At 34.2% G+C, this 13,909-nt stretch overlaps 1 protein-coding gene across 3 annotated transcripts in view; it reads right to left on the bottom strand.

Annotated features, from left to right (window-relative positions):
• MICU3 (mitochondrial calcium uptake family member 3) overlaps positions 1–13,909 on the bottom strand; it is a 102,193-nt gene that overhangs the window by 12,503 nt on the left and 75,781 nt on the right. For 2 of the 3 annotated variants that reach the window (XM_033226042.1, XM_033226050.1), the window contains 3 exons: positions 12,035–12,130; positions 5,789–5,889; positions 5,014–5,185 (listed from right to left, as the gene is read on the bottom strand). In XM_033226042.1, the coding sequence (XP_033081933.1) occupies positions 5,014–5,185; positions 5,789–5,889; positions 12,035–12,130 (369 nt within the window). The remainder of the gene's footprint in view (positions 1–5,013; positions 5,186–5,788; positions 5,890–12,034; positions 12,131–13,909) is intronic. The other variant, XM_033226060.1, reaches the window with a different exon arrangement.

The raw sequence follows: 13,909 nt of genomic DNA, 5'->3' as shown, positions 1-13,909 counted from the left end.
ATAAAAGTGAATAATAAAAATACTATGAAAGAAGCCAAACAAAAAGGCTACATGCGTATGATTCCATTTATATGACATATCCAGAATAAGTAAATCCACAGAGACAGAAAGCAGAGTGATGGTTGCCAGGGACTGAGGAGAGAAGGAAATGGGAAGGGTCTGCGTCAGAGGTACGGGGCTTACTTTTGGTATGAGGAATACGGTTTAGAAGTAGAAGGAGGTGGCAGTTGCGCAATACTGTGAATTCACTAAATCCCACTGAATTATTCAGTTTAAAAGAGTTAATTTTTTGTTACATAAATTTTACCTCAATAAAATAAAAAACAAAAGACTAGGAAGAGGAAAAGACTAACTCGAGAAATCCAAACAAATCATTACAATATAGTATTGACTAAATACAAAGACGTTCAGAAAACATGGTCTAATGAGGCTTTCAAGTGTATATAAGCCATGTTTGTTTTCAGCACAAAATTCATGCTGATCCCATAAATTATGCCACAATATATACCGTTCAAAGTTAATTGGTAACTGATGTAAATGGCAACTATATAATAACTTTTAGAAAAAGAAATGAGTTTAAAAGGTTAGGAGAAATAAATCCAAACTCCGAAATTTACTGGCTGAATGATCTAAGGTAAGCCACTTAAATCTTTCTGAATATCCATTTCCTTAAAGCTTAATAACAATAATTATACTACTTTCTTGTTACCATTTGCATTACATGGTTAGTATGAGAAGCCATCTTTCCATCCCTCTGGTCACTATCTACATTATCTACTAGATAAGTTTACCTAGTCCCATGGCATTTAAACAATTTTTAAATTATTTATTTAATATGACAATATACTCACTTATTCAAAATTCAAAAGGCCCAAAGACTGTATAGCACAAAATCCCCCTTCCACCCTTAGCCATGTAGTTTCTTGCCTTAGAGGAACCATTTTCTAGTCCCGTTTATCCTTCTAGAGTTAGCATGTTTTTATACTCTACAAATGGCTCTAAATCATGCCCTTTTCACACTTAGTATATCTTGGAGATAGTTCTACACTAGCAAAGAACTTCTTTGATCTCTTTTCAGCTGCACCTTATTCCATTCTATAGATATATCATGATATATTTGATTAGCGACTTACTGAAAGACATTTAGGCATTTCCAACTGGTTACTATTACAAACAACATTATAATGAATAACCTTGTACATATGCCACTTCATCATGAGTGAATATATCTGTAGGTAAAATTCATACAAACAAAAAAGCTTCAAGTTCTACATTTTAAAATACCATCTATCCATCAATTAACAGGAGTTCAACATAATATATATATTTGCATACATATACATAAAATATATTTGTATAATGAAATAAGCAAATTACACAGTATGTTAGAATATGATAATGCTATGGAAATAAAAACAGATTCAGGTAGGAAGGAATAAGGAATGCCAGGAGAGGGAGTATCATTTATATAATAGTTTATATATTATTCATATAATAGGCTATTATTTATACATTAGAAAGGGTAGGCATCATTGAGAAATAGCATAATGAGCCGTGTGGCTATTAAGGGAAGAACATTCTCGTCAGAGGGGAAAACATATATAAAGCCCCAAAACAGAAGATTTGAGAAACGGTAAAGAGTTTCTGTGGTTGGTGCAGAGTGAATGAGGAGGATCAGAATATAGGAAGTGAGGTCAAAGGTGATGAGGGAGCAGTGTGTGTAGTAGCCACTGTAAGGATTTTGGCTTTTACTTTGAGAAGAATGGTGGTCTTACTGTGGTATGATCGAAATCATAGTCAAAAGCATTTCCGTGAATGCTACATGCTGAACAGATTGCAGGGAGGCAAAGTCGGAGGCCAAAGGATGATCTGGGAGGAAATTCCAGTAATCCAGGCAAGACAGAATAGTTACTCGGATGGTAGCAGTGGAGGTGGCTAGGAGTGGTTAAATTCTTATACAGGTAGTATCAACAGGATTTGCTGATAGACTGATTGTATGTAGAAAGTGAAAAGAAGGAGTCCAAAATTTTGGCCACAAGAACTGAGAAGAACCGAGTTTCTATGAACTGAAACAGTGAAGATGGTTTGTGGAACAAGTTTTATGGGAATGACCAGGAGTTCAGGTTAGTAACCATTAAGCCTGAGATATCTATTGGATCTTCAAGTGAAGATGCTGAGTAGGTAGTACAATGTAAAAGCCTGAAATTCAGGGGAGAAGTTTAAGCTGCAGACAGTGTGGAGGTTTATACACTAATGACTACTAATCAGTCGTCCTGACCGCACCCTTGACTGCTAGATTCACATATCCAACTTGCCTGCTTAATTTTTCATTTAGATAACTATTAGGAATCTAAAATATGACTGGTTCCTAAGAAAACTCTTGATTCCCTCCTAACCCTAAATTCATGGTGTTGCTTAGCTCAGCAAATGGCACTGTTCCAGCTTGTGGTTCAAACCAAAGCCCTAGGAGTTCTTGATTCCTTTTTCTCTTATAATGAAATATAATCCATGAACAGGTACTATCGGCTCTACTTTTTAAATGATCCAATCAATATCTGACCCCTTTTCCCTACTCTTACCCTGGTCCAAGCCATGCTTTTCTATTACCTGGGCACTTATACCAGTATCTTAACCTGTCTCTTCCTTTCAAACCCAGGCCACCTAAAATCTATTCTGTTATGTAGCAGCCAAGATATCTTTTGAAACATGAATCAGATATCTGGTGCATGAATTAGACCACATCTAAGTGTCACAGTTGATTGTCAATACTTGTTGAATATTTGCTGAATGAGTATCATGCCTATGCTCTAAAGCAAGGTTCCCAAACTTCTTCTGTAAAGGGCCAGAGAGTCAATATTTTCATTTTCACTGGCTACATGGTCTCTGTTGCCTCAAGTTTACCATTATGGTGCAAAATCAGCTGCAGACAGTATATTAAAAGAACGAGCATGGCTGTGCTCCAATACAATTTTACTTACAAAATTAGGAAGTGGGGTAGTTTGCTGACTTCCTGCTTTAAAGTTGAAACACTACAATGGCTTCCCATCACTTTTAGAGTCACTATTTGAATAAAGACTAAACTTCTTACCTTAGCCTACAGAATCTTAAAAGATTTGACCCATATCCACCTTTCCTTACTCATCTCCAATTTTCCCATCCACTTACTTTAACTTTTGGCATTTTCTCAAATAAACTGAGCTTCTCTGTCCTCAGGTCCTTGGCATTTGCTGTTACCTCTACCTGGAAGACTTTACCCAGAACTTTGCATAGGTCATTCTTCATAGTCTCTCCCCAGAAGCTACCTTTTCACTCTCCAGCAAAGCCCTTCCTGACAGTCTACTTTCTTTTCCAGTCCCCACGACTCTTGCTCCCTTTCATAACATTTATCAGTATCTGAAAGTATGTCGTTTTTTTACTTGTTTATTTTCTCTCCACTAAGATATATTTCCATGAGAGAAGGACTTTGCTTATGTTGCCACTTTAGCCCCAGTGGTTGGAATAAAGCCAAGCAAATAGTAGATGCTCAATAAATATCTGGTAGGTAAACAAATGAAAATAAAAGTAATTTAGAAATGTAAAGTGCTATTCAAATATTAGTAGCTGTTACTCTTCTGGAGACAAGGAGATGAGAGATGGAAAGAAGGGGAAGAGTTAAGTAGGTGGAAGGAAGGGAAAGACATAAGTGGAGCATGGTAAGAATATCACTGGCTTAGAAAGCCTTGGATTTGAATCCTTGGACAAGGGTCTAAGTATCTGAGAGCCTCAGTTTCCACTGTTGTAAAAGAAAGATGCCAAAGAACGCTGTCAAGCCTGGAAGGCTGCTCTGAGGATTGATGAGATAATGTAGAAAAAAAAAAAAATCAAAATCAGTGAGAATCAATTAATTTTGGTTCATGTGCAAAATTTTCCATTTCTACAAGTAATCATTTGTGGTGCTTAAGATACATCTAGAAATTGGAATTGTTCAGAAACTGAATTTAACTTTAAAAAACAACCTTTTAAGTTACAGATTTTAATGTTTCCATTTAATAAAAGAAAAAAAGAAAAAAAATGCAGATTCAAGGCCCTAAGTAATACCCCAGTAGCTGGAAAAACTGCACTACTACGGTAGTACAATTTTCAATATTTATTTTTAGGGAAGTACCTATGAATTGGAAAACTTCCATTTAACATGGAAAACAGATAAAAAGTACTCTAATTCAGAGATATTGTAAACTAATTGCCAAATGTATCAAGTCTTTTTTTTCCCCCCCATTCCTTAGAGGAAATGGAGAACTGTTAACATTGTCACAGTGTATCCATTCTAAACAAAGTAAAACTATTTGCAAGTTTTTCTTGGATGATTAACCTGATCCTTGTCTAAACACAAACAGAAGGCAATATATCTAAAACATCCCGCGCTTGAAGAGGTACTTGTAACACTAGTTCTATTTGCTTGCAGTGATGCATTCAAATACCACTAGATAATGCGACTGTTCAGAAGCGCTGACAACACGTTTGCTGCTAAACAAATAGACAATCAGTTGTCCCAGGTTCTTAACCATTCCTGCCATCCAAACTCTTTGAAAAACTTCACTTCAGCTGATGATAAGATCACTCACTCATCAATGGTGGTCTTCAAATGACCTTTTATTAAGGGTGTTATGGAAAGGAATAGAGTGTGACAGAAATGATGTCAACATCAACTTTTTTATGAGGTGATGTTTAGGTAGTAGTCAAAGCATAGAGCTAAGTGGAATTCTCCTGAAAAATGGTATTGTTAATTTGAATAAAACAATTGGTAGTAGCCTAAAGGAGTTTCGAAATACCTAAGAAAAATGTGGATATGTACCCAGAATTTACAATTAATTTATTTTTGAAAGTGTAGCCACAGCACTTAGGACACAGAATGAAATATATCCAAGATATCTTTTAATCCACAGAGAAGCAAAAGAACTAACAAAAGGGCAATGTGTTTTACAGGCACATATTATAAAACAGTAGCATAACCAACTAAATATGAGGCTAAGGTACCTTTTCTTCAGGTATACTGTAACGCACATTTTCTAAAAATACTGACGTATTTTCCACATTTGTATATCGTAAAAGAATATGAGCAAAATCTTCTTCACTGATGGTATTCATTCCATTAGAGTAGGAAAGGAATTCTATTTCTAGAACTTCTGTTTGGAGATTATCCATGAATCTATGACAAAAAATGTAATAAAGAATAAAAAGATAAATAAAGAGTTATGATAACAGGAGATGATGAAATACTCACTGTCCCAGAAAAGGTTGCATGGAAATAATTGTATGATGACACAAAGATTAACAAAGTTCCTCCCTGTAAATGAGAATGAAAAGAGCACAGGATCTGTGAGGCTTTACCACTTAATGATGGTAGCACCTGGGGCAAATAACCTAGCCTTTCAGGGGTGTAGTTTCCTCATCTATAACCTGGGGATAACAAAAGTACCTTGCAGAGTAGTAATGATACTTAAACTACTTGTTACTATCACTGCAGCTTATTGAGACAAGGAATTGGCAACATACTTTCTTCTGACTATATAGAAGATAACAATTAAGATATCTGGAATTTCAAAAAATCGTTCAGTAACTTCCTGTTATAATTATCAATATAACTACTGGTATGTAGGTACTGATAAATGTGGGTATTTATTATATAGAGGATCTTATTTAAGATTAAAGTAACAAAGGAGGTGAGTATTGCTGTACTAGACAATGTCTAAACAACCTCCTGATTTCAGTAGGCTAATAATTTTTAATAAAAATATAAAAATAAGCTCACCTATAAAAATCTTCAAAGTTGAGCTCAGCTTTTCCTTTCTTTCCAAAAAAGTGTACAAGAAGTGTAGTATCTGTTACTAAACTTGTGATGTCATCAGCACGCTTAAAAATAAACCACAATTTGAAAGTTAGCTTCAATAAAAGAAACAGAATAGGGACACCCAATATCTCTCAAATAATTTTGTTATCGACATACAAACATCAAGAATGTAAATATATTAATATTGGAATGAAAAACACGGGCATATTAATACATGCAATTATAGTTAAAATAAAGCTCACATTTTAGTAATCGAACTTCGAATGAAACTGATCTTTGTACTCAAAAAATTTTGAAGATGTAAGAAATGTTCAATCTCAAATTATGCATATAGCAGTCTATCTTTTAAATTATCTAAAATAATTGAAATCCTTTAATAATCATCTAAATATTCTATTTTTATTCAAGTAATGTAGTTTGGATTTTCCTAATCAATCTGAAAAATTATTTTTTTAAATGATGTTCCAAAAAGATATTGAATAAATGGGGCTGACACAAGAATGGTCTCAAGCTTCACAAAACAGCTTCCTTTAACCATTATATTCTGTAATTATGATACTTTAATGGATACTGTATTTGGAAAAAGAAAAACTAAGGTAATAATATGACCTTAAAAATTTATATGATCTACAATTTTTTCAAAGTCTTACATACCTTGTCAAATGGATAAAAAATTAATTCCAGAGATTTTTCCTTTCACACTCAACTGAATAAACTAAGTTCCAAGTATTTTCTTAAAACTGCTTGGTTATAGTCCTTATAAAGTATAATGGCCTATGAAAATCATCCACCTTCCTTTAATGTAGCTTTATAGATCTTCCTTTTCTCTCCTTCCCTTCCTTCCTTCCTTCTCCAGTTGGCCATTAACTCATTTCATAAACTTGGGTACAAAAAGCATACAATTCAAAGGATTGTAACTTTCCTATACATCATCCTAGGAAATGTGAAAAAAAAGAGTTTAAATAATCCTATTTTTTATTCAAGAAAAATAGCTGTAGATAGGCACATAGTTTTATTCCTTTTTGTCCAGAACCCTGATAGTACTCCATAGAAAACATAAGACAGAAAACAAATACTTCTCTACAAAGGATCAGTCTTCTGTGGCTGCTGACCAAAAGTCTCATTCATCCATACACTACATTTTCATATTCCTTTGATTCCTCACAGCCCCTCTCCCTAATCTTTCACAAAGATGGCAATTTTATCTTTCATAACATTTGTTAAATCTTTATTTCCTTTCTCCGTGGACCAAATCTGCTTCTCTTTTAATGATTAACATGGAGTAACAGAGACCACATCTGATTTCCCCTGCACATGTCCCCTTTTAACGCATTAAAATCCATTTCTAAAGTGACTAATTATTCACATTTGTCTTAAAAACTCCAGCATGTGGGGTATCTACACTTTAAATTATCTAAAACTGTTGACATTCTTTAGTAATCGTTTAAATATTCTACTTACATTTAAGTAATTTAGTTTAGATTTTCCTAACCATTCCAGCATATCACCTCCTTATTACTGGTTTGGTAGATCTCTACTACTACTTCTCAGTTTACTCTGTTGAGAAATCCCAAGTATCCTCCATAGCTGGGATACTTGAGAAGTTGTCTACAATAAAACCAACTTCTCTGAGGATTTGATAGTGGTTTGATCTGTTTGCCAGGAGAAAAAAAAAACAGCCAGGTAGCCAAGTGTCACATACTATGTTTTAAATGCGTCTTCTTAAACAAGCTTCTTATGAAAGTTGAGGAATATTAGTGGTGCCAGTCTTTTGGGGATCCATAAGTGAGAGGAGACTAGTATAATTGGAGTAGTTCTAAAAGGCATTACTTTCCCCAGAACTTTAAGTTGAAGAGGCAGCCTGCTCTAATAGAACAAGATTTAAAATCAGAAGACCTAGGTCACTGACTTTTTTTTACCGTCAGCTTTCTTATCTATAAAATGGGAACAATCCTAACCATAACAACAATTTTGCGGATAAAGTTAAAATATAAGCAAACAAATGTTCTTATTAGTAGTCATAAGATGCAAATAACTTTTGGGAAAAAAGAAATCTGATATTAATTATAGGCACTCTTTTTGTGATTTAATAGAGTCTAGCTTAATAAGGTTATCTTATTTATCATCAGTTTAAATTAGTAGTAGGAGGAACTATTTCAGAGGCTATTCCACGCCCGAGTGGAGCATAAGAGTAGAGACTCTTGCCTCTGTCTGGAAGCTAGAGGAATGGGGTGAGAAGAAAGGAGACAGAGTAGATCAGAAGGGGAAATGGTGGTTTTGAAAAAGTTGCTTACTTCACAAATAGCCAGTATTGTGGTGAGCAAATAAGATGAGTTTAAGAGTCAGATTGCTGGCTTTGAATCCAGACACTTCTCATTATTTAAGTGACCTTACAGAAGTTAATCTCTCAAGGATATCACTATCTTAAGGAATAATAATAGTATCTATCCCAAAGGCTTGCAGTAAGGATAACACATTTAAATCATTTAGCCCTGTGACTAGTGTACTGTAAATGCTACTAAGTGTTAGCTGTTATTATGTACTTTTATCAAATATATTTCAGGACACTGAAAAGGGACTAGACAAGACAGAAAAGATAAGAATGTTGAGGCCGGGTGCAGTGGCTCATGTCTGTAATCCCAGCACTTTGGGAGGCCAAGACAGGAGGATCACGAGGTCCAGATTTCGAGACCATCCTGGCGAACACGGTGAAACCCTGTCTCTACTAAAAATACAAAAAATCAGCCGGGCGCCTGTAGTCCCAGCTACTCGGGAGGCTGAGGCAGGAGAATGGCATGAACCCTCGAGGTGGAGCTTGCAGTGAGCCTGAGGTTGCAGTGAGCTGAGATAGCGCCACTGCACCCCCAGCCTGGGCAACACAGCCAGACTCCGTCTCCAAAAAAAAAAAAAAAGAAAAGAAAAGAAAAGAAGAATGTTGAATTGTAATAAAAAAAATTTTTTACATCGTACACTCTTACTTCTTTTTTGCTGTTGAAATTACATATTATATACATCTGGAAAAAAAGCCTTAAAATGAGTGGTTACAAGAACACCAAAAGTTAGTGAATTCAGATAACGTAATTAAGGAATGTTTTCTTACAGTGTGAGATGTCCTTTTCAAGACACAGTATACAAAAATAAGATGTCTTTGTCTTATACAGGTTTTAAATAATGACCTCATTCATGCCCACTGAGCAGAGATCTTCACTTAACAGTCTTTCAGCATCAAAATCTTATGAGATGTATGTTGCACTTATCCAGATAATCCAGATCCAGTGAGGCATAAGTAACAGTGACAACAGAGAGATGAAAATGAAAATGGGGAAAACTTTTCCCCCACTCAGAGAAACAGAGTACTGCTCAGTCACTGAAAACCACACCAGTGTCCTTGGTATCCTAACAGTTTACGTAACTTACATCACCCAAGGATTGAGATAAAAATAGAGACTTTAATCCTGTGATTCTTGTGCTTATTGTTAAAATAAACTGAATTCGGGTGTTTTCATAACAAAGGGAGAAAAAGCCACAAAAGAACCCCATGGGCCATTTATACAAAGGACATTATCTTACTTTACTTTGATTAAAAACTATTTCAAATGATTTCATCAAAAATAAACAAATTGCATGAAATATAAATATATCAAACTATTAAAGGGCTTAAAAATATTCTTTTAACATATTTTTATTGATTATAATGTGATAACAACCCTATGAAATATCCAAGGAATGGAGGAAATCTTCAAACTTTTCATTTTGTTAATAAAGTTTTTGAATAACCTATTGAAATTTACCAAGAATATATAATTGAACACAAATTGAAAGCAAAATTTTACATTTCATCTGTAGAACTCAAAATAGTATTTACATTTTTGACACTGACAGACTGTATTCAACAGTTGCATAATATACTCATCATACTGCACTAAGAATTTATTATATATGATTTTGGTTAGAAAGTGGTCTTAGCTATGATACTCAAATTTTCATTACATGGTTTCACAGTAATTGGAGACACAGAGTTTTACTGTAATTTTAAAAACCTATGGTTAGAAACAGCTCCAGACTAGAATATGAGGGGCTAATATCCAATTTCCCTATAATATTTAGAGATTTTATCTCAGTAATTACATATTAAATATATAACAAATAAATACAAATAACAAATAGATTTCCAAGCCTTCTTTCTGAACCAATTTGAATCCTGAAATACTAATACTATCAACAGTTCTGTATTCCACTGGTATTCACAGTAACCAATAAGGATTTATATAATTAGTTGTAACTGAACTGTAGTTAATTCTCAATTATTATTCTAATGTGGGAGAGTAGTAACAGATACTCCCCAAGTAATTATTTTACTTTGGAACACGATATTTAAGTTTTGTTTTCTTTTCCTCTTTTTCCTTTCTTTCTTCTCTCTATCAGATTTACTTTCAGGGAATTTGATTCAATTCATTCATTAATTTAGCAGCTTAGAATCAGTATGTGGATTAATTACAGCCAATAGTGTGCTAGCAAACTGAGTTGTCCAGAATAAAAAAAAAAAAAAAAGGCCGATTTGTTATGCTGGCCAGTTTCTGTGATATTCATACTCCTATTACAGCCACTTTCAAGTATCAAAGGGGGTGTCACACAGTGTTGAGTTGGGAAGACGTGTGCAGAATTAATTAGCTCTGTAAAAGCCCACCAGCTCCAGCCCATCTACAATAGAACCATATACATTTTCCAAAGATCTTAAACAAATCATATAATTCTCTGAGTACACAGGACCTGACTGGTTTTCCGATATTAAACTTACCAAGATTTAAGTTAAATTCAGTATCTAATTAGTAGATTTTGTCTACCTGAGAATGTCTACCAGAGTTAAATGGGATTAAGATGGTGGGAGGCTGGAAGGTGGATACTCGAGCATGGGGAGGACAACAATGGTGCGACCGTTGATTTGAAGCATGGAAGTTGGGGCGCAGCTGACTTGTAGGGACTCTAAGAGGTAGTGCTCCCAGTTGCTCTTATTTTTAAGCGCTGACTACTACAATGTACCTACATAAATGATTACAAAATAAAGTGCTTGTAAAATATCTGTAAATGGAACATCTGCCATGTCATACCTAAACATGGTTCATATTTAAAAGGTAATTTTAAAAGGTAATTGTTGGTCATAATTACATCACATTTATATATCACAGACATATTAAACATAGGACAAAATACTTTATTGGCTTTGGGACTTTAAAATTGAGCAAGGGTGACAAAATTAACATTTTGAAGTGTTTGCCCTAGTCTAGATATGTCAATGGAGTAACATTGTATACATGGATAACAGAAGTCACAAGTGATTCCAGTTTACTTCTCCAGATATTTTTAGGTGTAACTTTTAAAAGTTAAAAACAAAGTCTAGAAAAAGAAATGAGAAGCCCACTTTAAAGAGAAAGAGATAATGAAAAATAAATCTCAGTATTTATGAAAAGTCTTTTCTGGCAAGACTGCTAGCTGCCTCTAATAAAGTTCTTAGGAAAAATTCTTAATAAGAAACACAAAACAGTGTTTCTAAGATATGGCCCATCTTGAAAAACTAGAAATCCCTATTGACAGTGTCATAAGAATGGGATAATGGAAGCAGTCTACTTCAATGCAGCAGTAAGATACAGATCTGTACGATATTCAAAAACGGTAATAAGACTGAAATAAGGTCGGTCTGCTTTTTATTTTCACTATGCACTGGCAATTTTAGTATCAAGGTAAAATATTCCTCCCTTCCTTGACTGGCTGTTCCTACTCCCATACCTTCTCAAACTCCCACACCCTGGGCCCTTGGTAAGCCACTCACTATCAATACTGGGAAATTTGTTTAAATCTAACATAATTCTGAAGAGTCAGGTATCTTTTATTGGGGAAACATTTCAGCACTTCATGTAACATGGTAAACTGTAAGCTTAAAAGATTCAGTGAAACTTTAAAATACATATATTCTAATTTCTACATAGTGATCCTTACGTTAAAAAAAATGCCATTTCCTTTTAATTAAGTTGAACTGTCAAAGCTGACGTATTCAAATACACAGTTTATATACAGTAATTTTTGCTGTACTAAAAAAAGGGAAAATGTAACATACATGTTGGGTTTCATCACTGTGACTCTAAAATGAAATGAGGACCAGATTAACAAGATGGCAAATAGTACAAGGACCTTGTTGAGGCTTAATTATACCTCTGCGAGGTCTGAAAACAGTGCTTGGCTTGTGTTACGTCTCAGTGTATCCCAATAGCTTCTGGAGACAAGTTCCTCAGCATCTGTTTTAAGAACCTGTAGAAGTTTCAAGAAGCACAACTGAAATCTAAAGAATAGTCACAAAGAATGATAATTTATACACTTTAAATCTAACCAACCTTGCAAAGGAAACACATTAGCTTACCTTTTTTTCTTGTTTGTTTTGTTTTCTGCTGTGCACGACAGTATTGTATTACACTGCTGGTAACTCACATACTTTCAAAGGTGTAATGGTATATAACCACTATTTCTAAGTACAAGTAGCTTTGTCGAAAAGAATCAAATTCTCCCATCTCTCCTTCTGCCCTTCTACTGAAACGTGTATAACTTCTGAGAAAGGGTGAAAAAAATTCTATTCACACCTTGTGTGAACTAAATTTGTTTGGGAAAAATTGTGGTAATTTTGTAGCAACCTATTAAAAGATAAATTATTGTTGGCTATCATACATCTTGCTAGTGTATCAAAGATTCAAAATAACCTTATCAATACTTTACAGAAACAAAGTTTAAATTCATCCCAAACTTGTCAAAAAGAAATAGGCTTGTTTTAAGTCAAAGCACTCAAAACTACTTGAGATTTGGCAGGTGTTTCTATTGTGAATGGTTAAGGTACTTCTTAATCTTTATTACAAGGACAGGATACTAAATTCTATCTGAGAACAAGGTAGTCTGAAGGAGATACCAGGAAGTGTAGATTAAGAGGTGTAGTCAAATCACTCTTAGGAAGATTTCAAACTGCAAGCCTAACTTGGATCCCCATAAACAAAAATAATTAAACCCAGTTTCTGTCAGGATTCATCAGGGAAGATTTCACAGTTTCTCAGGCGATCTTTTGGTTAATGTGAGATGAAATGCTGCATGGTGTACTCAAGAGTGACTGGATGAAAATAGAACTTTTCTTTCTTTCATTTTGCCTTAATCTTTAAAAATCCAGTGCTACTAAAAAAATTATATGCATCTAGGAATTATTTCAAAGGTCCTCTAAGTTTTAATTCACTATTACTAACTAGAAACAATGGCCGCTGCCTATATTTTAATAAAATCTTTATAAAATGTTAATAAAGTATTATTTAGCAGGAACTATTTACATAACACAGACATAAATATTACCATAACTATAAATGTAGCAAATTGACAGAGAATCTGCATCACTCCCTTTATAATGATATAAGCTTTAAGTAAGCAGTTATAAACTAAACACGTAAAACTAGCTAAATATAGAACTAATACAGTTTTCTTTTACATAGATACGGAATAACCTCAGTAAATACCAGCTAGATCAAATGCTTGATCTGAAAATATTATTTACACATTTTGAATGTGGATGCATTTTAAAACTTCAACTCAGAAGGTTAATATGTGATAAAGAAAGGGATTGTTAAACCCACCAAACTAGAAAATACGGCTTACTGTGCACTATTATTAGAAGAGTAGCAGGAACGATTCACTTTGTGAAGCCATGCCTCATCCTTACTTCCAAACAGTGTCCACCATCACACACACACACAAATATATTTATAACATATTAAAAGCTAAAATTAGTTTAACCAACCATGTATTTTGTGGGCAAGAAAAAGAAGTCAATATATTAATTATCTCCAAATGTTGGGGTTAGGATATTTTTAATTTTCTTCTTGCTTTCCCATATTTGAAAATATTTTGAAAATGTGTACTTAGCTATCAGGATAATATACAACTTTTCGAATTTAAAAAGTCTTATTTAGAACGTAACACTTTTACAAGTGTCCTGCCGCAGAAAGCTTTCTGGCTCATCATTTAGCCTCAGGGATTAAATTATGCTAGAATATACTACTG

Source organism: Trachypithecus francoisi, unplaced genomic scaffold (genome assembly GCF_009764315.1).
Source record: "Trachypithecus francoisi isolate TF-2019V2 unplaced genomic scaffold, Tfra_2.0 Contig01440, whole genome shotgun sequence".
Lineage (NCBI taxonomy): Eukaryota > Metazoa > Chordata > Mammalia > Primates > Cercopithecidae > Trachypithecus > Trachypithecus francoisi.
The sequence above is the reverse complement of the archived record's forward strand: the minus strand, read 5'-3'. Positions and strand labels throughout refer to the sequence as shown.